At 35.9% G+C, this 26543-nt stretch overlaps 1 protein-coding gene across 1 annotated transcript in view; it reads left to right on the top strand.

Annotated features, from left to right (window-relative positions):
• Positions 1-6637, top strand: part of LOC102596924 (WAT1-related protein At3g18200-like) — an 11061-nt gene extending 4424 nt beyond the window's left edge. The window contains exon 2 of the mRNA XM_006357658.2: positions 5747-6637. Coding sequence (XP_006357720.1) covers positions 5747-6532 — 786 coding nt within the window. The 3' untranslated portion in view covers positions 6533-6637. The remainder of the gene's footprint in view (positions 1-5746) is intronic.
• Positions 6638-26543: the final 19906 nt, after the last annotated feature.

Below are 26543 nucleotides of genomic sequence, written 5' to 3'. Positions count from 1 at the left end.
CCCCCCCCCTTTAATTACTTGTTTCTGGAAGTAATTTGACTAAACGAATATAATTGTTGGTTAAAGTTAAGTCTAAACCATTTTCCTCGTGGGATCGACCCCAACCTACAAGTTGGGTTCTTTACTTGATAACGATCACTTATGCTTCTTTAGGGAAGTGTAATTTGAGCGTATCAAACTCCATATGTAGCCATGCGTTTGGGACTTGTCACGAATGACTTCTAAAGCCTATCAATGTTTGTAATCTTGTCGGTGAGTCTATTCTAGTAAAGAGAGTCTATATAAATTGCACCATCTCTCTCCATCATAAAGAAACCATAGATGACTTCGTCGAATTAGATATGGTAGATTTTGACATTATTCTATGTATGGATTGGTTATATGCCTACTATGACTCAATCGATTGTAGAACTCGAGTACTCCAGTTTCAGTTTCCTGATGAGCTAGTCTTAGTGTGGAAAGGTAGTCCAACAGGGCCTAAGGGTCGTTCATTTCATACCTTAAGTCTAGAAAGTTATTCTCCAAGGGGTGCTTCTATCACATAGTCAGATTTAAAGACTCTAGTGTTGACACACCACCCCTACAGTGAGTTCCAGTTGTGAATGAGTTCCCAGAAGTATTTCCCAATGATCTTCCTAGTCCCTCCCAATCGGGAGATAGACTTTGGAATTGACATCCTCCACGATACTCAACCCATCTCTATTCCTCCATATAGAATGGCTCCAACTGAGTTGAAAGACTTAAAAAAGTAGTTAAAAGATCTCCTTGATAAGGGTTTCATCTGACCATGTATCTCACCTTGGGTGCTCCAGTTCTTTTCGTGCGAATGAAAGATGGTTCCCTTAGGATGTGTATCGATTATCGTTAGTTGAATAAGATCACCATAAAGAAGAAGTACCCTCTCCCTAGAATCGATCAACAAACTTCAGGGTGCCACTTGTTTCTCTATGATTGACCTCAAATCCGACTATCATCAATTAAAAGTGAGAGATAGTCACATCCCGAAGACAACCTTCAGGACCCGTTATGGTCATTATGGTTTCTTGTCATGTCATTTAGTTTGACTAACGCTCCTACATGATTCATAGATTTCATCAGTAGAGTATTAAGCAGTATCTGGATATGTTTGTTATCCTATTCATCGATAACATTTTGATCTACTATAGAAATAAGGAGTATAATGCTGGCCATCTCATAATAGTCCTCGAGACTCTCAAGGACCATGAGTTATTTGCCAATTTTTTTGAAGTTGTGAGTTCTTGCTAGAATCTGTGGCATTCTTAGTTCATATTGTGTCTGATGAAGGTATCCGAGTTGATTCGTAGAAAATAGAGGCAGTGAAGAATTAGCCCAGACCCATATCCCCAACTGACATAAGGAGTTACTTGGGTTTGACTGTTATAATAGAAGTTTTGTAGAAGGGTTTTCATCCATTTCATCCCCATTGACTAAGTTGACCTAAAAGAAAGCTAAATTTCAATAGTCTAGGGCTTGTTAGAAAAGATTTCAGGAATTAAAAACTCGATTGACTACTGCTCCATTGTTGACCATACTATAGGACATATAAGGTTTTGTTGTATACTGCGATGCGTCTATAGTTGGACTTGGTTGTGTGGTGATGCAGAATGGTAAGGTTATAGCCTAAGCCTCTATACAACTTAAAATCCACGAGAGGAATTATCCAACTCATGATGTCGAGTTGGCGGTAGTGGTATTTTCTCTAAAGATATGACGTCATTATCTCTATGGTGTGCATATAGATGTATTTACCGACCACACGAGTCTTCAATATGGAGGTGAACCTTAGACAGAGAAGATGACTCGAACTTCTTAATGTCTATGATAAGAGTATTCTTTATCACCCAAGTCTAATGTTGTTGATGCTCTTAGCATGTTATTCATAAGAGTATCGCTCATGTTGAGGAAAGAAAGAAAGAGTTGGCTAAGGAAGTGCATAGACTTGCACGGTTGGGAATTTGCCTAGTAGACTCAGATGAAAGTGGTGTTCTTGCGCTAAAAGGGGCTGGATTATACCTAGTGGTGGAAGTAAAGGAAAAACAAGACAAGGTGTCACGACCAAAATATGGACGTGATGACACTTGTTTATTTTGACCAAGACAAATCAGCCTCAACCCAACGAAAAATGAAATAATTGCAAAAAAATATAAAGCAAGAACAAAATAAAGTGGAAAAATATATTCTTCTATTAAAACCCCCAAAATCTGATTGTCAGGTGTACAAACCACTAAATACATAAAGTGCGGAATTAAGAAATAAGTACAAGTCTCAATCTTTGTTTCTCAAATAGAACAAAGTATAAAGAAAAGGAAAAAGAAGGCATGTCGAAATGAAAAGAAGCTACCTCTTATTCAAATCCTTGACAAGCCTCAAAATCAAAAGAAGGGGAAAGAGATCACACGGGTCCGGGTTTGAAACCTATACAAATGTAGAAGAAAAGAGTGAGTACCAACAACACGGTACCCAACAAGCAACCTAATAAACAAGACATCTATCTAGAAATCGATTACCCCTTACACTCCAACCAATCGAACCTCCTCAAACTACAACCAATACATAAATCAATCCAACCTAACAATTCTATAATACACGGCTCACAAGGCCCCATATTCGCAGTTCAATAGTCACATATCAACAACCACACAAACCAAGCACACATAACAAGCACATAACTCACAATTAAAAAAAGAGTCACATATATGCATCAAAATGCACCTAATCACAAGTATCAAATATTTCCCCATCGTCACAATATCACTAGCCAAAACCATTTCTCATCGGATTTATATCAAACTACTAGCCGAAATCATTTCTCATCGGCTTTATATCTAATCACTAGACGAAACCGTTTCCCATCGACTTTATATCAAATCTCTGGCAAAGACCTCGGCATCATAACACTATCACATGTTTCATCATGGTGTTCAACAATCAAAGCACACCAGAAATATCACACCACATGGAAGAGACAACAATTCATACAATTCAAGTCCATATTCATGCTATCACACATTTCATCAATCAATCAATAAGGGTCAAAATAAGGCAATTCATATTATCATGTTCATCACATAACCTTTTCAATTTCAACCCCTTTTTATTTATTAAGATTTATCAAGTGGAAAATTAACCTTTCACCTCATTCCCATTACTCCCAACATACAAACAACGAAGGGAATACACAAATTCTACTAGAATACAAGGTTTACGAGATCACTTCCCTTAAATTAATCAATAATCACTACAAGAGTTGAGTCTTCCCCTTTCGAATACTTCCAAACACACACAATATATATCAATCCAGTATTCACAATAAATCTCCAAAAATAACAATACCCACATAATTTACTTCAAAAAATGAGTCAATCAACTCAAAACTCAAATTTCAAAAATAAGGTTTGAATTCAAAATTTAATACTTGAAAACATTACTATAACACCCCGAAAATTTCTAAGCTAAGACTCGAACTATTCTTCATTTACGTAAAGGTCATGCTGAATGATTCTTAAATTTCCCATATATGTAAAGGTAAATTCTTTAGTGTGGGAATGCTTTTGGATATCAATTAAGGTCACTAGAAACTCCTAGCACAAAGTTGAGTTGAAAGTTTCCTTACCGATCAAGTTTTGATGTAAGATTCTCTTTGGGTCAACTTCAAACAATCATATCTCTTAGAATATAAAGAGTTACAAGCCCTCCCTGGAAATTGAGAGTGTACTTACACCCTGCCAATTACACTCAATAACGTGCTGACCAAGTAATTATCTGGCCAACCAAGCAGGCCAGATAGTGTAATTACACCCAATTACTCCAAATCCAATTACCATAGTGACTTCCCAAACAGGCCCTAAGTGTAAAACCTTGAGTTGGGTGAAAAGTTTGTTGTCACATTATATCCCTCTTTTCTTGAAATCATGAAGAGTTTTCTAGCAAAGAAGTAAACGAGTGACTGGTTTTGTGATTGTATCATTTATTCAAATAGGAAAATAAATAAAAGATAAAGAGGTTTCACTGAGTCCTAGGTTTGGATAACTGACATATCCTTACTATAAATGAATCAGGTCATGTATAGTTCAAGTGGATAGAATGATGAGTTGGAGAGTCAAGTGAGGTTCTGTCGAAATTTGGATTTGTGGCTACCTGTTCTTACATCATAATATTGAAAAATACGAGAAAAGAGAAAGGAAAATACAAAATCATATATGTACTATAAAGTCTTCCTTTATATCTTCACTTTGGATCTTCGATTATCACATCACCCTTTTATGGTGTGTACCTTGATCTCGAAGTTTGATCTTGAAGTTAAGATTTGAGACTTGTATTTGAAATTTGGCCCGAATCACTGCTCCTCTTCCAAATATTAGTTTGTAGAAAATTCTTGAATGCTTATTTTGTTGATGTTTATAAGATGAATTTTGAGACGTTGGACCATTATAGGTGTAAAAGAAGATTCTAACATTTGTTTTGATAGAACATTCTGCTTTCTAACCAGATGTGGGACTTTATTCCTTAACATCAATTTGTGCTTTGCGAGGAAACTTGCGAATCGTTAAAGACAAAGAAAAAGCGAAACAAAAATTTTCTACCTCAGTTTACATTAAAAAATTGTGAATTATTGTGAATTACTTATTCCATAACAAAAAAAATACAATGATAGAGATGCAAATAGAGTTTATATCCTCCACCTAGCACTAAAGTAATCTAGCCGAGAAAATGGCCAAATCCCCACTCAATCTATAACCAATTCTCAACTACACACTTATATTTTATGAGAGTCCTATTACCCCCTTGAACTACTTTAAAGAGAAATATATACCACCCTAAAACTAGATAACCACATTCTTTGTATGTGGTGTGCACACGCGCTACAACTGTCAAATATCATTATTATTATTTTTTTAAAAGTAAATGTTGTTGTTCTTCTTCATTGCCAACAACATCATCTTTACTCTTCTCTTCTCCAAATGTTAAGACATGTTTTTATTTCTTTTCACTGTAAACTCCCCTAAACCTTTATCTCCCTCCACCCCATTTCTCCCTAGACACCCCACCCCCACCCCCACCCTCGTCTTCCATAACCCACAAATTAGATCTCAATTCAAGATTTATATCAACACTTATCATCTCTTTTTCGAGTAAAAGAAATCAACAATATTAATCAACAACATCACCATCACAACAAAAATTTTATCAAGTCATTTTGATCAACCTCTTCACCTCTCCCACCCAAATTCTGCAATCTTGGTACCAATTTTAAGTTCGAAGTTCTTGCTAATCGTCTTAGACTTGAGTACGACTACGCCCTTTTGAATCCTTCTTTAAATAGTGTAGGATTTATGCCTTTTAAACTTGAGGAAATAATTTGGATTATCAGGGTTGAGCATAATCGATTGGTGGTTGCTGCTCAAGTTCCTAAAATCGTTATTGGGTGTAGTTTGAATTCTTCATCGAAAAATAATAGAGATTACAGATAATATCTGAAGGTTGGTGAATTTTATTAGAGTAGAGAGATTAAAGACGATTTAATTTTATTCACTATATGAGTAATATAATAATTTTAATGCTTGTGATTTCAATGGTGATTTACAGTGTTAAGAATTGTGAGTAAATAGTGTGACAAACAATGAGAAAGTATTAAAAGATGGGTGAAGACATTGGCTGCTATGGTAGTGGACTAGTGGTGGTTCAACAATGGTGATGAAGAACATGTAAGGTGGGGTGATTTGTACTCTCTCTACTGGGAGTGAGTTTGACACTGAACATGTACTTTGCGAGCTTGAGCTACACTTCTCCGACTCTTCTTGCCTCGATGGTCAACACTATAGCTGCCTTATCATTTGTACTAGCAGTTATTCTCAGGTTGGAAGATGCTTACATTCGAAATCCTAGAGGAATAGCAAAAGTCCTAGGAACCTTGGTTTCCTTGGCTGGGGTTATGAGCATGACATTATACAAAGGACCTGTTGTGAAAAGCTTAGGACATCCTCTCATCTACATTCACAGAGGGAATGGTGTTGTCCACGAGAACTGGTCAAAAGGCATGATCCTCACTGCTGTTAGCTGCATTACGTGGTCAATATGGTACATCATGCAGGCTTACACTTTGAAAAGATATCCAACACAACTATCACTGACTACATGGATGAGTTTTGTTGGTGCAGCACAATCAGCTTTCTATACAGTAATTGTACAACACAAACGAACAGCTTGGACCATGGGTTTCAACATTGATTTCTGGTCTACTCTGTATGGGGGCATAGTGATGTCTGGTTTAGTAGTGTACATACAACTCTGGTGCATTGAACAAAAGGGACCAGTTTTCGTAACTATGTTCAACCCACTCTCAACCGTATTAGTTGCAGTTCTAGCATATTTCGTCCTTGGTGAAAAGCTCTACACGGGCAGCATCATTGGAGCAGTAATTATCATTATTGGACTGTACTTGCTTTTGTGGGGTAAAGAAGATCCACAACCAGAATTGAAAGAGAGAGAAAGAGCAATGCTACATAACTAACGAAGTGCATCACGAAGACCCTATGATGCAGATTAGTGCAGAACCTCTCCTTTATGTCTGAAGTAGTATGGTAGAAGTAAAACAATAATACACATAATTCGAGTATAGTCAAGATTCTTTTTTTCTTTTTTTTTGTTTGGATGTTCAATTAGTTATGCAAAATGTGGCAGGTTAAAAAAAAAAAAAATTATATGTAAAAAAAAAAAAGTCGAAATATTTTTAAAATTTCTTTTTATTAGTTTTTTCAACTTTCACATGCCTTCAAGAGTGTGAGCCCAAGGGACCAAAAAGTTAACCAAAAAAAAAAAAAAAAAAAAAAAAGAAAAAAAAAGAGTGTGAGCACACTCTTTGTACCATGTCAGCACTTAAGGGTGCATTTATACTACTTTAAAATAATTCAAGAGGGTAATAGGACCCCTATAAAATATAAGTGTATAGTTGAGAATCCGGTTATAGATTGAGGGTGTATTTAACCATTTTCTCTAATCTAGCCTTCTTCCAACTTCAAGAATTCAAGAAAATCTTGAAAGCCAAATTAAGGGAAGCTAAAAGAGTGACACTCAATCAACAAGGAGTGTGGTGTTGCATTCTCTAATAGCTTTCTTGGAGGTGTCTTGTCTCCTTTTGGGGACAGGGAAAATCCTTCGCCTACTTCTAATGTTGGATCATATAGATCCCGTTAAATTTGTCATAAATTTTCATTTCATAATAAACATACTAAAATAAAATTGAAATAATAGATATAACAAATTTAACGAAATTTGATGACCCAACATCCAAATCAGGAGGAGGATTTTCTCTAGCCCCAAGGAACCGAAGACACCTCCAAGGGTGCTATCAGAGAATGAAACACCACACTCCTTTTAATTGAGTGTCACTCTTTTAGTTTAGATTTCAATTTTTTCCTGAATTTTTGTAATTGAAGAAGGAATTTTTTAGTTGAACCTTCTATCAACATTGCTTGTAGCTCTTTTCCATGGTTAGAAACTTCATTCTTGATTGAAGAATTAATTCTAGCGTAACTGAGTTTTTAATTTGAGAAAATAAGAAAATGTGATATTTGATCTCAATATCAAGGATATATTTATAGTGATAAAATCATCACATTATTTTGTAGAAATGAATTCAAATAACATAAAAAGTAAAAAATATTTTGTGTGACTTCCTTTTCCAAAAGGATTTGACCAGATCATGTAATATTAATTGAATTTCCTTCTTTGTTTTTGTTTGTCCAAAAGGATTTGACCAAATCACATAATATTAATTGGGTTTTCTTTTCTTTTTCTTTTTCTTTGTAAATATCATAATTACACATTCAATACTTTTCCTAATTAGAATTATATTCTTGAATTATTTTTTAAAAAAATTCTGTGTCAGTCTTTGATGGAATCTCTTAGTAAGTTCATATGTGAAGTGATCGTAATTTATAAGGTAATTTTTTTTATTGTATTTGTATATTTTTAAAATTTGCTCTTGTTCAAATATGTATATATATTTTATTTATAGTCATGCTTAGTAAAAGACCTTCCACTATAAGTTATAACAATGTAAAAATATATATTGTCTAATTTATATTAATGTACCAAAAAAAATTCAACACTTATATTTAAAATTTTAAGGTAATTAGTACGAATAAAACGTTTATAAGCTCGTATAATTTAATCATAACTTACCACAAGTAAAATAATATTGTAATATAAAACCATGTATTCTAACACAATTACATATGTTTGAACCTCTTTAAAATGCTCTCATACACTTTGATATGATACATTATAAGATTCTAAAATGATGCAACAAATTTTGACCTTTTAATTTGTTTAACCTCTTATATTTTGATTAGCTATTGAGATTCTCTTTAATATAGCTCTTAGCCTCTTACAAACGAATATTTGATTCCTAAGTTACATAGATTATATGCATCACATTCTTAGACCAATATTTGTCTAACTCTGCGACTTGAAAGCACTTTCGTGGAACTCATTCCTATCTTTTCATAACGAGCTTTTTTTTTTGAGCCACTATATAACGAAGTGAGTTGTATCATGTAGATTTTTTTTTTTTTATGTTTCTAACCTTTTCATATTTATTTGTATCATGTAGAATTAATTTCATATGTATATTGAATAATTTATAGAACATTCCATGAGTGATTAAATATTTATCTTAGTGGGAGTGTATTACTATCCAGCTCATTGGGCCGTAAGGATACCTACTCCAACATCTAGATAGGAGAATCGTTCCTTGAAAGCTCAAACATAAAATGTGGAAGTGAGTAAAATGTAAGCTAAACACCTTAATTAATTACCGAAATGCCCAAAGTTAGTTAAAATAAAGTACCTTTGTAAAAATATTCTGAACCCTTCCATAGAACTTGTCTAAATAGGTACAAGAGCTCTAGGAGATAACAAAATTCGAAAATAATAAGATATAACTCTGGCCATAAGAAAGGAGAGGTAGAAGTTGTCGGAGATCATCTTCGTCTTCACCTAAGAAACATAACTGATCCTGCAACCTAATTATGCCAAGTAGCATAGCAAGAGTAGTATCAGTATAAACAACATATACTAGTAAGCATCATCGGTCGATCCCAAATTCACCACATAATATCATACAAATAATCAAAGAAATATGAAACTTGGAGATATACTAAAATACACCCATGATCCTTTAGCCACCACCCTTACTGCTGGATACCACCACCTTTGGATTGACTCATTCCATCTCAAGTCACCTCACCTCCCTATGATGCCGACTCCATTATCTAGGACATTCCATCCTCTTATCAGATCATAACCTAATCCTTCTATCACATAGAGACTTCTCGACCCACTCATTCTACCAACAACAAAATTCCTCTGCTAACTCCATTCCTAATCTCAAATCCGCCAACTAACTATATATCTTAACCTACACATGGTTTAATACTAGCTTGGTTAACTCAGACCACCCTAGGGATTCCTGAAATATCGCTTATGGTATCTCACATGCATTATCGGCCCACACAAGAGCCACCCCAACCCTTAATTACACCAATATGACTACTCATAGATCAACATGCAATAGTCACATTACGAAAAGTAAATTCAATTCACTCATGAAATCCACACACAAATATTCAATGTACTAGGCGTGGTACACAAGCCAACCGTTAGTATATATCGGCATGGTGTATATCTATCTATCTATATATATATATATATATATATATATATATATATATATATACTGTGCCATGTGTGGTACCCTAGCCAATCAAGTTTGTACCACACATGGTAATCGAGACAACCGAGGGATATTATGTACAACGTGTGGTATCCGAGTCAAACCTTAGTATGTACTAGACGTGGTATCCGAACCAACAATCAATCACACATCATAATCACAATCACAATCACAATTACAATTAATACAAATCACATGTGTACACCAAGTAAACATATTCATTGCATGCGATTGATAACAATATAAAATTAACGGGAATCAACAACCATTACTTGCTCTAATATATATACATATATATGGGTAGAAAATTTGTAAAGAATCTTTTGTGTAGAAACTATAATATATTTTTACCTTATTTAACATGGGGATAATTATAATAATTGAGAAATGAAATGATTTTTAGGTATTGTTGTATCCGTACGTTCTTATGTGGCTATCTATTTTGTTGTCTTATTTATATTTTGTTAGATCTCACTCTTTTTACTCTCGTCTCCCTTGGTGATTCGAACTCACAACTTTAGGGTTGGAAGTGACGGGTGGTTACCATCATGAGCAATTATCTTATTATTGAATACTCTGAAGTCTCCTAAAGGTTAAATATTTTTGATTATGCAAATCTATTGTTGTCTGTTTTCAAAAAGATCAAATTTACCTTTTGATGTCTTCTTCAAATTTCAAGCAGTGCAACAAGTTATCATTATATTGAAGCAAACAACACTATTTCAATATCATTATATCAACTTATCAGATTTTAGTGCAATGCTATTTCGATATCATTATATCAACTTATCAGATTTAGCGCAATACTATTTCAATATTGCTATATCAATTTTTTAAATTCTTCAACCAAAATTTATTATTCTAACTTTATATTTTTTTAATTGAAAATTTGCATTGTTTCACCTTTTTGCATCGTAAGGTCTGTGTACATCCTACCCTTTGCAGACTCACTTGTAGGATTACATAGGGTATGTTATTGTTGTTATTGCCATTTAATTTATATATGTGACCTAGAAAAAAAAATTAAGACCACTTAATAAGATTTGACTTTAGGCCCTTAATCTTGTTGAGACGACCTAGATAGGATTTTATACAAAAGATCATTTTTTACTCCTACATTTTTGTGACTATGACTTCATTTATCAGTAAATTTATGCAATGAAAATCCCAAATTCATTATAAATGAAATTTCTTGTCCACTCTCAGTAAAAAATACTCATTTAGCCGAGTGCTTCTAAACCATCGTAAATACATAAAATTTAATATTCAATGCTCATTTTATATGAATATTAATATAGGTCAATGGATTACACCCCTCAGTTTATTGAACTCTACTAGTTGACACATGACTCAATTAATTAAAAGATAAGTGTGTTTTTGGTGTTAGATAAGCATAAAACTCTGGCATGTCTTATCTTAATTGTTGCCTTGGCGGCATCTAAACTCATATTAATCCAATTAATTCATTTTACTAAAAGCACAAAAAATGTCTTATATCAATGGGCGTGAGTTATGAACATTAGATGCATTATATCCATATCCACTAATTTTTACTAATAGATACACACACTTATCTCACACTAAATCGATACTTATCATCACAAATAGTTGGATAAATACTTATTCACATCAGATGTTTACATCAAATCAGTTCAAGTTACTATAATTTATTGATTTAATGAAATGAAAAATATATAATTAATTATGATTAAGTGATCATTTTCTATTTTTCAAACAAATATATATGAGAGAAGTATCGAAAATGTCTATAAATTTGACGCGAATTATTAATTTCATCTCCGAACTATTGACAGTCTTCAAAACATCCCTTTATTTGACTGAACTTAAATACACCTTGAATCTTGCATTTGGATTAGAACAATATGAGAATATTTATAGGTAAAGAGATTTAATATGAATGTCTTAATGAAATTAATTTTGTTTTGTTTGAAAATAACAGGGGCCCATGTCTAAATTTTAGATGCTTTTGTGGATAAATTAAAGAGCAGCAGCATTTCCTTGACAAAGATAAGATTGCAGATGTTTTGAAGGTCCTACACTGCTATTTATTTAAGGAATTTTTTTTTGAAATAGTTCCTGTCCCCATAGTGGCACTTATTTAAGGACTAGTGATGAAGAGCCCGTGTTTATTTTAAAGTTAATTTTCAATTTGAATATATATATATATATATAATTATTTGTAACAAATTTTAAAGTGACAACAAATAAATTGTAATCACAATAAAATAAGAAAAAATATAATTTTATTGATAAAGATTGCGGGTACAATTCTGTTCCTCCCATTATTCTACTCTCTTAAGATTTATCCATAATTCGAGGGTCGTTTGTGCGTATTTCTCAAACGATGATTTAGATTTGACCTCTATATGAATATTCCATTAATTTTGTGGAATATGTCGAGATATTCGAGATGCCTTTTAAGGAAATTTAGTATCTTTTATATAAGCATGAACTAGGATTTAAGGTTGAGTAGCTTCCAAGAATTCTAATTGAAACTGAACAAATCTTCTATAATCCCAATTTGAATTGAACACGTCTTGTAAAGTCCCATAAAATTTTAATGTCTACAATAATGTAGTTATCTTACTTCTAGATTGATTTTATCGTCAATCGAGGGTCTATCGAAAATAATATTGCACACCTAACTAACTGCAAAATTGAATCTTATTCGGTATTTTAAATGGGGCAAAAAGAAAGGTACCACACTAAGAATACACATAGAATCTAAGGTTTGTCGGGCGAAGATATGGGTCAGATCATTTTTGTGCCTGAATAACTGAATTTACTGATTTAGCAAGTGCCTACGGCCTTAAAATTACACATGCATGCTTGAACAAAAAAAAACACAATGAAGCTTCCATTTCCGTGCTTCTCTATAGCAGCAAAATTGACCAAATAGTTAAAAAGGGGATAGAAAATCCCAGAAGAAGAAGCAAGGGGATAGAGAAAGAGTGAGAAACTAATTAATTTGTTTACAAATTAAGAAGCCAAAGTTATAGCCGAGTGTTGATACAAAGAAGTGCAATAAGAAAAGATTTATCAGACTGGCGGAGATGGAGATCAGGTTCAGCTAGAGATTGTACTGGAGGAACTTTCCTTTTCCAGTTCAGCGTTTTTTAGTTTCTTTTTATATTTGGTCTTTTATCTATTGTTTCTATTTTTATTTTATTTTTTGAATAAAGGGACCCACACTTTGATTAAAAAATATAAATAAATCAGAAAACGGGCTTACCAAAAAAACAAACATCAGATAATGAAAGCAACAACACAGCAGGAGATGTTGAAAAGAAATTGGTACCAGAGACGACTTCATGATTTGAAGATTTTGAGTGCATCAATATAACTTTAGCTCAAATATGAGTTCTAAGCTAAACTTAAAATTAAAACAATAAAAAAATGTTTTAATTGAATTTGAACCCTAGTCTCAAGGGTGATATTTTTAGCTTGTACCAATAGGACAAAAACACTTCTATGCATCTCATGGGTGTACTGTTAACTATATTCTAATTTCTACCAATTTTTTAAAAATAAATATACATATATACATATAATTTTTTCAAAAATTAGCGGGTGTATGTGGCACCCCATACACCCCTTCTTCATAGTGTGGGTCCGCCCGTAGTAGCAAAATAGAGAAAACAAAATAGTAGTAAGACACAAAAGTGAGTGGAAAGATAGAATATTAACTTGAAAGTGAAGTAATGTGGATTTGTTACAATTGTACACGTTTCACTTGAAAGAAGCGAAGGATTTTTTTAAAGTAAAAGAAGTGAAGATTGAAAGCAAGTAAATTTGCAATAATATTGTTTGTCTACGTGGAGATTTTTTATTGCTTTGGTAGTATGAAAAAGTTTCAAAAAATACAATTACTTAATTCATATTTTAAAACAATATATAAAAATTCATATCGTAAAATTTTAGCTTAAAATATAATTGCTCATTCATGATAAGAAACTTTTTAATCATTATTTAAGTAGCTAAGTTTTAAAGTTTCAGTCGCATAGCCATTATTTGCTTTCAATAGTGAAAATCACTTTTAAAAAATGCATAAAATCAACCTCAAAAAGTTGATTTTTGGACAAATATCGATCAAGTCTCTACCAGCTACAACTTTCGAGAAGATGGTGCGTGTCACGTCCTAAGCCTACACCCTATACATGGCCAGCACTCGAGAACCATTTATGATCCCCAAGCAACCCTTGGTCTAGTTGATTATTTAGCGGAAGACTTACTGTAAAATCTCGCAATTTGAAATAACTAGGAAGAAGCTAATAATTGGAAATAGTCATTTATGGAAAGAATAAGGAAATCTGAAAAAATTTAAGCTAAAGTGAGTTTTTGATCAACTTCAAACTACCATAACTCCTAGCTCAGGATGAGTTAGGTGTAGTTCCATATATGGTTGGAAAGTTCTTGGAATGATCTTTCCAACGCCATAGAGTTTGCGCGATTCCGAGTTCGTATGAGTAAGTTATGTCCTTTAGAAGTTGGGCCGTAGGATTAAGGAAAGTCCAATTCCGGATATGTGAAGGGTAAACTAGTCTTTTCCTTACCTAATTGCCTATTTCATTTTTAGGAATAAATTGGGGTAAAACAAGACTTTATTTTTTTAAAGAAAAATTAGAATTGATGCTAGGGCTTGGAGAGGAGAAGAAAGAAGAGAAAAGAGGAGAGAAATCAAGAAATCGCCAAGAACGTTCAAGCTTTGCGAGTAGAATTCGTCGGGGGTGATCTCTACAAGGTATGTGAGATCACATAGTGTTGGGTTAGTTCACCCACACACCAATCTTGTTTCAATTCAGCGAATTTAAATTGTTTGAATGCAAAAAAGTGAGTTCTTGAAGAACATTGTTGAAAATTCATTGAGTTCCTGATGGTTGTATTGTTGAAGTCTCTTGTTGATTTGATTCGTGTTTCCGGGTGGATTTTCGAGTTAAATCTATTGTATGTTGAGGGTACTATTGATCCTAAATGTTTGGGGAAAGAACCATGGAAGTTAGGAGGGTTTAGAGATGAAAAACGGAGAAGAAAAATCGTCAAAAACCTGGGGAAGGGGGTGGAGCGTCACTCCAGCCAGCACGCCCCAAAAGGAGCTCTGAAGTTCACCCCTTGGGGCGACGCGCCAGCCAGCAGGCCCCAGCAGCTTCTCTAACGTTTGGGGGCTGGTGCCCCGCGCCTCTCAGGGCGCCAGGGACGCCAGTTCTCCCCATTCTTCCCCCACCTTTTCGTACTAGTTCCTAAGTGATGTACCTATGTTTCCTAGTTGATTCTAACACTCTAAGGTACATCTAAACATCATGAAATCATCCATAAACATGATATCATGAACCTTGAATCCATAATCCAATTCGAGGAAAGTTAAGATCAAAGTCATAGAAGCTAAGAGTCAAAGTCTAGAAGTTAAAAAGCAAGTCAAAGAAAAGTTTCTTAAAGTTTTCAAGAGTCTTTATCAAACGTTTTACCTTCGTTTTAAGGTTCAAGTTTTAAGTTAAGCAAAGAGTAAACTTGAAGTTCTTTTCTTCAAAAGTATGTGGGGACTAAGTATTCCCAAAGAGATTAAAGTGTTTTAACATTTAAATAAGAATGGAAACTGAGATTTCCAAAGAGCCTTCGGGCTAGTTTTCAGAACAAGTAATCGCTTTCTAAATGAAGCAAGAAGGGAAAGTTTGATTTCCAAGATAGCCTTTGAGCTAAGTTTTTGAGCACGAATCTCAAATCACAGAAGAAGTATGTTTTTAAAACATAAGAGCCAGTATATTTTATTGGGAATAGTATTGAGCTCCGAATTGGGGACGAGCATGATTTTTGATAACTCACGTCACCATAGAACCATGTAGCCACCATGAGTAGAAAAGGGTCATACTTTTTAGAAGAATCCTTTTCGCAATAGACTAGTGGATCCATTAGGCAGTTCAGGTTCTATACCTTTGGTCGGGTATAGGATACGCTGGCAACATGAGGTAGATCGTTCTATCATCACTATAGCTCTTATGTGATGGTTGTCGGTTAGAGAAACTTCCACAGAAGTTATTGTATTTTTATATACATCAGTTTATTGTACTTTTACATACATTTTAGAGTTATGTTGTATCCTTGTGCATACACAGAGTTGACATCATGTTTTAAAACAACTTTTCTTTATATTGCACTTGTTTAAACTGCTTTATATTGAAATGAGTTCAGTTATATTGAGTTGAGTATACAGAGTTGAGTACCCAGAGTCGAATAACATATCTTTGAGTTGAGTATCTTATCCTTGAGTACTTCTGAGTTGAGTAAGTTTGAGTAGTTTCATACTCGTACATTCAATGTACTGATGCCAGTTGGCCTACATTTTATTATGATGCAAATACAAGTAACTAGGATCGGCATTCCAGCTCACCGTTGATCCAATGAGCAATTCAGAGTCAGTCGGTGAGCCTTCTTGCATTTCGGAGGATCTATTTTCATTTCTTTCTAGTTAGTTCTTTAGGATGTTGTGGAGTTTGTCCCAAAATCCATATCAGTTGTTTTAGAGGCTTCATAGACAGTGAGATGTTAGTCCTTTGAGTCTTTTCACTATCATTTCTTATTGTTAAGACTTGGGTTGCCACTTTTGGCCAAGTTGAATGTCTAATCTTTAAAATATTCTCAGTTATTTTATTATCCAGTTCAGTTAAGTTCATTGATCATTATAGATATGAATATTGTCTTCCACTGAGTTAAGTAAGCCAGGCCAAGGGTTCGCTTGGGGCCAACAATTGATTTTAAGTGCCAGTCCCACCCAGGATGTAGGCTCGGGGTGTGATAAACTTGGTATCAGAGCACAGAGTTCAAGAGTCATTGGGAGTCTATGAAGCCGTGTCTGTAGAGTCTTAGTTATCGGTGTGAAACGCGCCACATCTATAATTTGGAGGCTGCAACATTTAGGAATTATCTCACTTCTTTCACACTCATTTCGTGTGTTAGAGTTTAGTCTCTAAAAAGTTTCCCTCTAATTCGTGCTTGCGCATGCTTTTCAGATAATCATGCCTCCACGAAAAGCTGTTAGAGGACGTCCTACTAGGCATAATGTTGAGGAGAAAGAGTTACCTAATGCACCTGAAGTGCAACTGCAAGGAGAAGTTACTAATGCTGAGTTCAGAGAGGCTATAAGGATGCTCAGTCAAGTTGTGACTAACCAAGATGGGCAGAAAAGATGAGCTCGACCAGAAGAGGTTGACACTTCAAGGATTCGTGAGTTCTTGAGGATGAACCCTCCAAATTTCACTAGTTCGAGTACTACAGAGGATCCAGAGAACTTCATTGAGGAACTGAAAAAGGTGTTCTATGTGATGCACGTTACTGATATTGTGAAAGTCGAGCTAGCTGCATATCAGATGAAAAATATTGCTAGGACTTGGTTTGATCAGTCAAAAGGGGGTAGAGTTGAGGACGCACCACCTGCGAGTTGGGCATGTTTGTAAGTAGGCTTTGTTGGGCGTTCTTTCCCCGAGAACTGAAGGAGGCTAAGGTACGTGAGTTCCTCACACTTAAGTAGGATTCTCTAAGAGTTCATGAATATGGGTTGAAGTTCACCCAACTGTCTCGCTATGCTCCGAAAATGGTTGCGGATATGAAGAGTAGGATAAGTCTGTTTGTTGCTGGGTTGTCCCGTCTATCGAGCAAAGAGGGCCGGGTAGAAATGCTTATTGGAGACATGGACATTTCGAGGTTGATGGTCTATGTGCAGAAGGTAGAGGAAGAGAAGCTAAGGGATATGGAGGAATTCAAGAACAAGAGGGCTAAGACAGGGAATGAGTCCGGGCAGCAGAAAAGTAATGCCAACCGGTCATCTTTCCAACAGAAACAGAAGGGCCCTGCACCATCATCTGCTAGTGCATCTGCACCTAATAACAAAAGGTGAGTACAATAATCAGAACTTCAGAGCTAAACCTGTTTATTCTCAGGGTAGCGTGGCACAAAGGGGTAGTAAGCCTCCTGCATGCGCCAAGTGTGGTAGGAAGCATTCAGGTATTTGTTGTGAGGGCTCTACTGGTTGTTTCAAGTGTGGTCAGACTGGGCATTTCATGCGAGCGTGTCCAAAGAGCAAGCAGGGAAATGGTAATGGGGAAATAAAGCCCAGTCTTCTTCAGTTGCTCCACTAGACAGAGTTGCACCTAGAGGGGCTACTTCCGGTACTGGTGGAGGAACAAACCACTTATATGCTATCAACAGTGGCCAAGAGCATGAGGATTCACCTGATGTTGTCACTGGTATGATTCAAGTCTTTGACTTTATTGTTTATGCCTTACTAGATCCAGGAGCGAGTTTATCTTTTGTAACTCCATATGTTGCTATGAACTTTGATGTTATTCCCTAGCAACTTAGTGAACCATTCAGTGTCTCTACGCCTGTTGGTGAGTCTATTCTAGCAGAGAGAGTCTATCGTGATTGTCCCATTTGCGTCAATCACAAAAGTACCATGGCTGATTTAATTGAGTTAGACATGGTAAATTTTGATGTCATTCTTGGTATGGACTGGCTTCATGCCTGTTATGCCTCAGTTGATTGTAGAACTCGAGTAGTCAAGTTTCATTTTCCAAATGAGCCAGTCTTAGAGTGGAAAAACAGTTCAGCAATGCCTAAGGGTCGTTTAATTTCGTACCTTAAGGAAATGAAGTTAGTTTCTAAGGGGTGTGTCTATCACTTAGTCTGAATTAATGACTCAAGTGTTGAGGTACCTCCTATTCAGTTAGTTCCAATAGTAAAGGAGTTCCCAGAAGTCTTTCCTGATGATCTTCCCGGAGTCCCTCTTGAGAGAGAGATAGACTTCGGCATAGACCTTCTTCTAGATATTCGTCCTATATCTATTCCGCCATATAGAATTGCACCAGCAAAGTTGAAAGAGTGTAAGGAACAGTTGAAAGATCTATTAGATAAGGGCTTTATTCGACCAAGTGTCTCACCTTGGGGACCTCCAGTCTTATTTGTGAGAAAGAAGGATGGTTCCCTTAGGATGTGTATAAATTATTGTTAGTTGAATAAGGTTACCATCAAGAATAAGTATCTTCTTCCGAGAATTGATGATCTTTTCGATCAGCTTCAGGGTGCTTCCTGTTTCTCAAAAATTGACCTTAGATCAGGCTATCATCAGTTAAAAGTAAGGGAATGTGATATTCCAAAGACAGCTTTCAAAACCAGATATGGTCATTATGAGTTTTTGGTCATGTCTTTTGGTTTGACCAATGCACCAACAGCGTTCATGGATCTTATTAATAAAGTCTTCAGACCTTATTAAGATATGTTTGTTATCGTCTTCATTGATGACATACTAATCTATTCAAGAAATGAAGAAGATCATGCTGGTCATCTCAGAATAGTTCTACAGATTTTGAAAGATAAGGAGTTATATGCTAAATTCTCTAAGTGTGAGTTTTGGCTTGAATATGTGGCATTCTTAGGCCATATTGTGTCTGGAGAGGGGATTGAAGTTGATACTCAAAAAATTAAGGCAGTGCAGAATTGGCATAGACCCACATCTCCAACTGATATTAGGAGTTTCTTGGGTTTGGCTGGCTATTATAAAAGGTTTGTAGAGGGGTTCTCGTCTATTTCATCCCCTTTGACCAATTGACTCAAAAGACAGTTAAGTTTCAATGGTCTGAAGCTTGTGAGAAAAGCTTTCAGGAATTGAAAAAGAGGTTGACTACTGCCCCAGTGTTAACTATACCAGAGGGTACTCAAGGCTTTGTGGTATATTGTGATGCATCTAGAGTTGGTTTGGGTGGTGTATTAATGCAGAATGGTAAAGTTATAGCTTATGCCTTCAGACAGTTGAAAGTTCATGAGAAGAACTACCCAACCCATGACTTAGAGTTGGCTGCTGTGGTATTCGCTTTGAAGATATGACGCCATTACTTGTATGGTGTACATGTTGATGTATTCACTGATCACAAGAGCCTTCAATATGTGTTCACTCAGAAAGAGTTGAATCTCAGACAAATGAGGTGGTTAGAGCTACTCAAGGATTATGACATGAGTATTCTTTATCACATAGGTAAGGCTAATGTTGTTGCTGATGCCTTGAGTAGGTTGTCTATGGGTAGTACCGCCCATGTTGATGAAGAAAAGAGAGAGTTAGCAAAATATGTGCATAGGCTTGCACGCTTAGGAGTCCGACTTATGGATTCCATAGAAGGAAGAATAGTGGTGACGAATGGGGCTGAATCATCACTAGTGTCAGAAGTGAAAGAAAAGCAAGACCAAGATCTCATTTTGCTAGACTTAAAGGCAAATGTTCATAAGCAATGATTATTAGCTTTTGAACAAGGGGGAGATGGTGTATTGAGATATCAAGGTAGATTGTGCATACCTATGGTGGATGGACTCCAAGAGAGGATCATGGAGGAAGCTCATAGCTCCAAATATTCCATTCATCCGGGTACCACAAAGATGTATCGCGATTTGAGAGAAATGTATTGGTAGAATGGCATGAAGATGGGCATTGCAGAGTTTGTTGCTAAGTGTCCAAATTGCCAACAAGTAAAACTAGAGCACCAAAGGCCCGGTGGTTTGGCTCAAAATATAGAACCTTCGGAATGGAAGTGGGAGATGATAAATATGGATTTCATCACAGGCTTGCTAAGGTCTCTCAGACAACATGATTCTATTGTCGACAGAATGACAAAATCAGCCCATTTTTTGCCCGTAAAGACTACCCATTCAACAGAAGATTATGCTAAGCTATATATTCAAGAAGTGGTAAGACTTCATGGAGTTTCGGTCTCCATTATTTCAAACAGAGGTGCGCAATTTACTGCACAGTTTTGGAAGTCATTCCAGAAAGGCTTGAGTTCAAAGGTGAACTTGAGTACTTCTTTTCATCCTCGGACAGATGGGCAAGCAGAACGTACCATTCAGACATTAGAAGATATGTTGAGGGCATGTGTGATTGATTTCAAAGGTAATTGGGATGATCACCTACCTTTAATTGAGTTTGCTTGCAACAACAGTTACCACTCTAGCATCCAAATGGCAGATATGAAGCCCTTTTATGGGAGAAGATGCAGATCTCCTATCAGATGGTTTGAAGTTGGTGAAGCAGGGTTGATAGGACCAAATTTAGTGCATCAAGCTATGGAGAAGGTTAAAGTGATTCAAGAGAGGTTGGAAACGGCAGAGTCATCAGAAATCCTACACTGATGTTAGGAGAAGAGAGTTGGAGTTTGAAGTAGATGATTGGGTGTATCTAAAAGTTTCACCCATGAAGGGTGTTATGAGGTTTGGTAAGAAGGGGAAGCTTAGTCCCTGGTATATCGGACCTTATCGAATATCCAAAAGGATGGGCAATGTAGCTTATGAGTTGGAGCTACCACAAGAGTTAGCTGTGGTTCATCCGGTGTTTCACATCTCTATGTTGAAGAAATGCATGGGAGATCCTTCCTTGATCATACCAACTGAAATGATTGAGATCAAGGATATCTTATCTTATGAGGAGATTCCGATTCAGATTCTAGATTGCCAAGTTCGCAAGTTGAGGACTAAGGAAGTAGCATCAATCAAAGTCCTTTGGAGGAACCAATTTGTTGAGGTAGCTACTTGGGAGGTTGAGGAGGATATGAAGAAGAGATATCCACATCTCTTTGAATCCGAAGAAAGTGCAGAACAAGGTACTATTCTTAGTACTCTTTAAATTATGAGTGAGCATGTTGTTTGTTTGCATTTGCTTGTTGGGTATTTGAACTTGATATTACACCCTTAGCCTAGTAAGAATAATCTCATTCGAGGACGAATGTTCCCAAGGGGGAGATATTGTAACATCTCGCAATTTGAAATAACTAGGAAGAAGCTAATAATTGGAAAGAGTCATTTTTTGAAAGTATAAAGAAATCTGGAAAATTTTAAGTAAGTTAAAGTGAGTTTTTGGTCAACTTCAAACGACCATAACTCCTAGCTCAGGAAGATTTATATGTATTTTCCAGATATGGTTGGAAATTTCTTGGAATGATCTTTCCAACGCCATAGAGTTTGCACGATTCCGAGTTCGTATGAATAAGTTATGCCCTTTGGAAGTTGGGCTGTAGGATTAAAGAAAGTCCAATTCCGGATATGTGAAGGGTAAACTAGTCATTTCCTTACCTAATTGCCTATTTTGTTTTTAGGAATTAATTGGGGGTAAAACAAGACTTTATTTTTTAAAAGAAAAATTAGAATTGACGCTACGGCTTGGAGAGGAGGAGAAAGAAGAGAAAAAAGGAAAGAAATCAAGAAATTGCCAAGAACATTCAAGCTTTGTGAGTGGAATTAGTCGGGGGTGATACCTACAAGGTATGTAAGATCACATAGTGTTGGGTTAGTTCACCCACATGCCAATCTTGTTTCAATTCAGCGAATTTAAATTGTTTGAATGCAAAGAAAGTATGTTCTTGAAGAACATTGTTGAAAATTCATTGAGTTCTTGATGGTTGTATTGTTGAAGTCTCCTTTTGATTTGATTCGTGTTTTCGGGTGGATTTTGGAGTTAAATCTGTTGTATGTTGAGGGTACTATTGATCCTAAATGTTTGGGGAAAGAACCATGGAAGTTAGGAGGGTTTAGAGATGAAAAACGGAGAAGAAAAATCGTCAAAAACCTGGGGAAGGGGGTGGAGCGTCGCGCCAACCAGCACGCCCCAAAAGGGGCTCTGAAGTTCACCCCTTGGGGCGACGCGCCAGCCAGCAGGCCCCAATAGCTTCTCTAACATTTGAGGGCTGGTGCCCCGCGCCTCTTAGGGCGCCAGGGACGCCAGTTCTCCCCATTCTTCCCCCACCTTTTCGTACTAGTTCCTAAGTGATGTACCTATGTTTCCTAGCTGATTCTAACACTCTAAGGTACATCTAAACATCATGAAATCATCCATAAACATGAGATCATGAACCTTGAATCCATAATCCAATTCGAGGAAAGTTAAGATCAAAGTCATAGAAGCTAAGAGTCAAAGTCTAGAAGTTAAGAAGCAAGTCAAAGAAAAGTTTCTTAATATTTTGAAGAGTCTTTATCAAACGTTTTACCTTCTTTTTAAGGCTCAAGTTTTAAGTTAAGCAAAGAGTAAACTTGAAGTTCTTTTCTTCAAAAGTATTTGGGGACTAAGTATTCCTAAAGAGATTTAAAGTGTTTTAACATTTAAATAAGAACGAAAACTGAGATTTCCAAAGAGCCTTCGGGCTAGTTTTCACAACAACTAATCTCTTTCTAAATGAAGAAAGAGGGGAAAGTTTGATTTCCAAGATAGCCTTTGAGCTAAGTTTTTGAGCACTAATCTCAAATCATAGAAGAAGTATGTTTTTAAAACATAAGAGCCAGTATATTTTGGGAATAGTATTGAGCTCCAAATTGGGGACGAGCATGAATTTAGATAACTCACGTCACCATAGAACCATGTAGCCACCATGGGTAGAAAAGGGTCATACTTTTTAGAAGAATCCTTTTCGCAATAGACTAGTGGATCCATTAGGCAGTTCAGGTTCTATACCTTTGGTCGGGTATAGGATGCGCTAGCAGCGTGAGGTAGATCTATATATCATCATTATAGCTCTTATGTGATGGTTGTCAGTTAGAGAAACTTCCACATAAGTTATTGTATTTTTATATACATCAGTTTATTGTATTTTTACATACATTTCAGAGTTGTGTTGTATCTTTGTGCATACACTGAGTTGACATCATATTTTTAAACAACTTTTCTTTATATTGAACTTGTTTAAACTGTTTTATATTGAAATGAGTTCAGTTAAGTATTCATGAGTTGAGATGTTTCTTTCAGATTCTCTTTCCAGCCTATGTTGTTTTGGCATTCCAACTCACATACTCGTACATTCAATGTAATGATGCCAGTTAACCTACATCTTATTATGATGCAGACACAGGTAACTAGGATCGGCATTCCAGCGCACCGTTGATCCAGTGAGCAATTTAGAGTCTGTCGGTGAGTCTTCTTGCATTCCGGCGGTTCTATTTTCATTTCTTTGTAGTTAGTTCATTAGGATGTTGTGGGGTTTGTCCCAACATCCATCTTAGTTGTTTTAGAGGCTTCATAGACAGTCAGATGTTAGTCCTTTGAGTCTTTTCATTATCATTTCTTATTGTTAAGACTTGGGTTGCCACTTTTGGACAAGTTGAATGTTTAATCTTTAAAAAATTCTCAGTTATTTTACTATTCAGTTCAGTTAAGTTCATTGATCATTATATATATGAATATTGTCTTCCACTGAGTTAAGTAAGCCAGGCCAAGGGTTTGCTTTGGGCCATCAATGGCTTTTGAGTGCCAGTCCCACCCAGTGTATAGGCTCGGGGCGTGACACTTACTCAAGCATAAATAAGCTTTAAAAACATAAATTCAACTCGAATGTCTGAAAATACTCATTTGCAATAATAATAATAATTTGCTAAACAATCTTTAAAGAAAAGAAAGTACTGAGGAACTCTTCAATTCTAACTATCTATGAAGCCTCTATAGTTCAACATGGATATTGAGACAAGACCCACAACATCCTAAAAGGACTAAAATGAAAGGAAAAGGGGGAATCCTCCGGAATGTAAGGAGACTCACTAAAGCTAATTAAAATGTCAAATTATCTCAACGAAGCGCCTGTTGATGACCCTGAGCACATGTATCCGCATCATAAAAGATGCAGGTCGAATGACATCAGTACATTTGAATGTACAGGTATGTAATATAGCCGAGGCGAAATAACTGAAAAAAAGGATTGCAATAGGTATAACATAAACTCAATTGAATGTAAAGAATTAAAGAAATGAAACCATTTAACTTCACAAAATACATTCTCATCCTCTGAACTTTAACATAAGAAGTGATATATGAAAGTACATTTTAACTCTATTGGGAGATTTCCTAACCAACACACATCACTATGAGCTAAGTGATGATACACCGTCTTGTCCACGATGTCAGAACTGTCCTATATCGTGTCGGGATATAGAACACCTCAACTAAGTGGATCCACTGAGCTCTTCTCGAAGCCACTAGCTAATGATTCATCTAAAAAGTATGATATTGTCTCCATGTTAGCAAGACATGGTTTATGGGGACTGTGAGTTGTCTGAAATCTCCCTCATATCGGTGCTCATTATTACTCCTAATAATGTTTACTTTTCCTCAAATTTATAAAAAACATTTCTCTTGCTCTGGTTTGGGATAATTGCTCAAACTATCCTCTTAAAAAGAGGTAATTGCTCTGAACTGTCTATGAAACTTATTGTTCATTTAGAAAACAAGGTTTCTCTTTACTTAATTAAAAATACATTTTAGGTTGAGATAATTACTCAAAAAGGAGCCTGTTTAAGGGGTAACTACTCTGTACTTAATCTTTCTGAAAACATTTTTAACTTTTCTCAAAAAGTCTATCTCTTTTTCTTCATGTAAAAATGAAACATTCTGGAAATACTTAGTTCCCTTATACTCTTTCTCAAACTGTTCTTTACTTCCTCAAAACTCAGATTAAACAATAATGTTTTGTTTAAAAGATTCTCAATAAAAATTCACTGAATACTCAAAAAAGGGTTCATGTTGAGAAATAGTCCTGAACAATCAACTCAATAATCACAATTCACATTGTATGACAATTTAATGATTTGGAATAGGAATTCAATAATCAACAACTCAAGAATTCAGACTTCAATATCAAGTCATCTCAATAATACTAAAATCTAAGATAGAACCCTAGATTAACTCTTTTACTGATTTGAAAGTAGATGTAGGACCTGAAGACGAACTAGTCCAACATTATGATAGCCTTACATACTTGGAAGTACAAAGTTCTTTGGTGAAATCAAAGAAACTTGAAGAACGCTTGAACCCTAGCTTTTCTCCTCTTGGAACCTTGCTCTAATATCTTGACGTGATAATGAACGTAAAAGAATTGATTAACACTTTCTAAGCCTTTAATTTGGTGTGAAGTGAAGCAATTTAGGCGTAGGATAAGGGTTAAAATGACGAAGTGTAAGTACCAAACGCATAGAGGAAAGACCAAAATGACCCCAACTTTTAAAACTAAAAGGGTGCCCAAAATGGAACTGGCCGTTTAATAATTCATGGGTCGTTTAATGCTTCACCGACCATTTAATGCTTCACGGCCCATCTAGTGGGTCGGTCAAGTTTCACCTGCTCGACAAGGCTTCACTAAAACGGGCATAACGTTTTACTCTGAACTTTAAATGAGGCAAAATTGGTGTCATTGGAATAATGACTCAAAGACCTTTAATTTGATAGGTCATGGGCTACCTAGTTAATTTTGTGCTGCGAGATATGATCATTCGAAGTTGACCCAAAACTCAAAATCTGATGGGTGACTTGTACGGACCACTAAACGGACCATACAAGTTACCACTGGCTGTTTAGTGGCTCGTGTAGGTGACCTTCACCTTGGCTGCCTTGGGCAGTCCTTCATGATGCCCAAGACGGGCTGTGGTCCCCTAAACAGGACGTCTAAGGTCTCGTGAAGGGTCCATGGTTCATTTTGGGTTCATGGACTTGCCTGTTTTCCCTTTTTTAGCCATTTCTCGAAGTCCGAGGTGTTACAATATCTCCCTCTTGGAAACATTCGTCCTCGAATGAGGTCAAACTAAGCATGAAGGGGGCAGGAAAGTGTCTAACAACCCACACAAAGCACAAAACATGCAAATAGCATAAACTTCAACATATTAACATTCTAGAGTACTTTACAAAGAGTTAGTACCTTGGTCTTGATTTGATTCAGAGGAAAAGGGGTGAGAATATCTCTTCTTCATATCCTCCTCGGTCCCAATT

This window comes from Solanum tuberosum, unplaced genomic scaffold (assembly GCF_000226075.1).
Source record: "Solanum tuberosum cultivar DM 1-3 516 R44 unplaced genomic scaffold, SolTub_3.0 scf00253, whole genome shotgun sequence".
Lineage (NCBI taxonomy): Eukaryota > Viridiplantae > Streptophyta > Magnoliopsida > Solanales > Solanaceae > Solanum > Solanum tuberosum.
The sequence above is the reverse complement of the archived record's forward strand: the minus strand, read 5'-3'. Positions and strand labels throughout refer to the sequence as shown.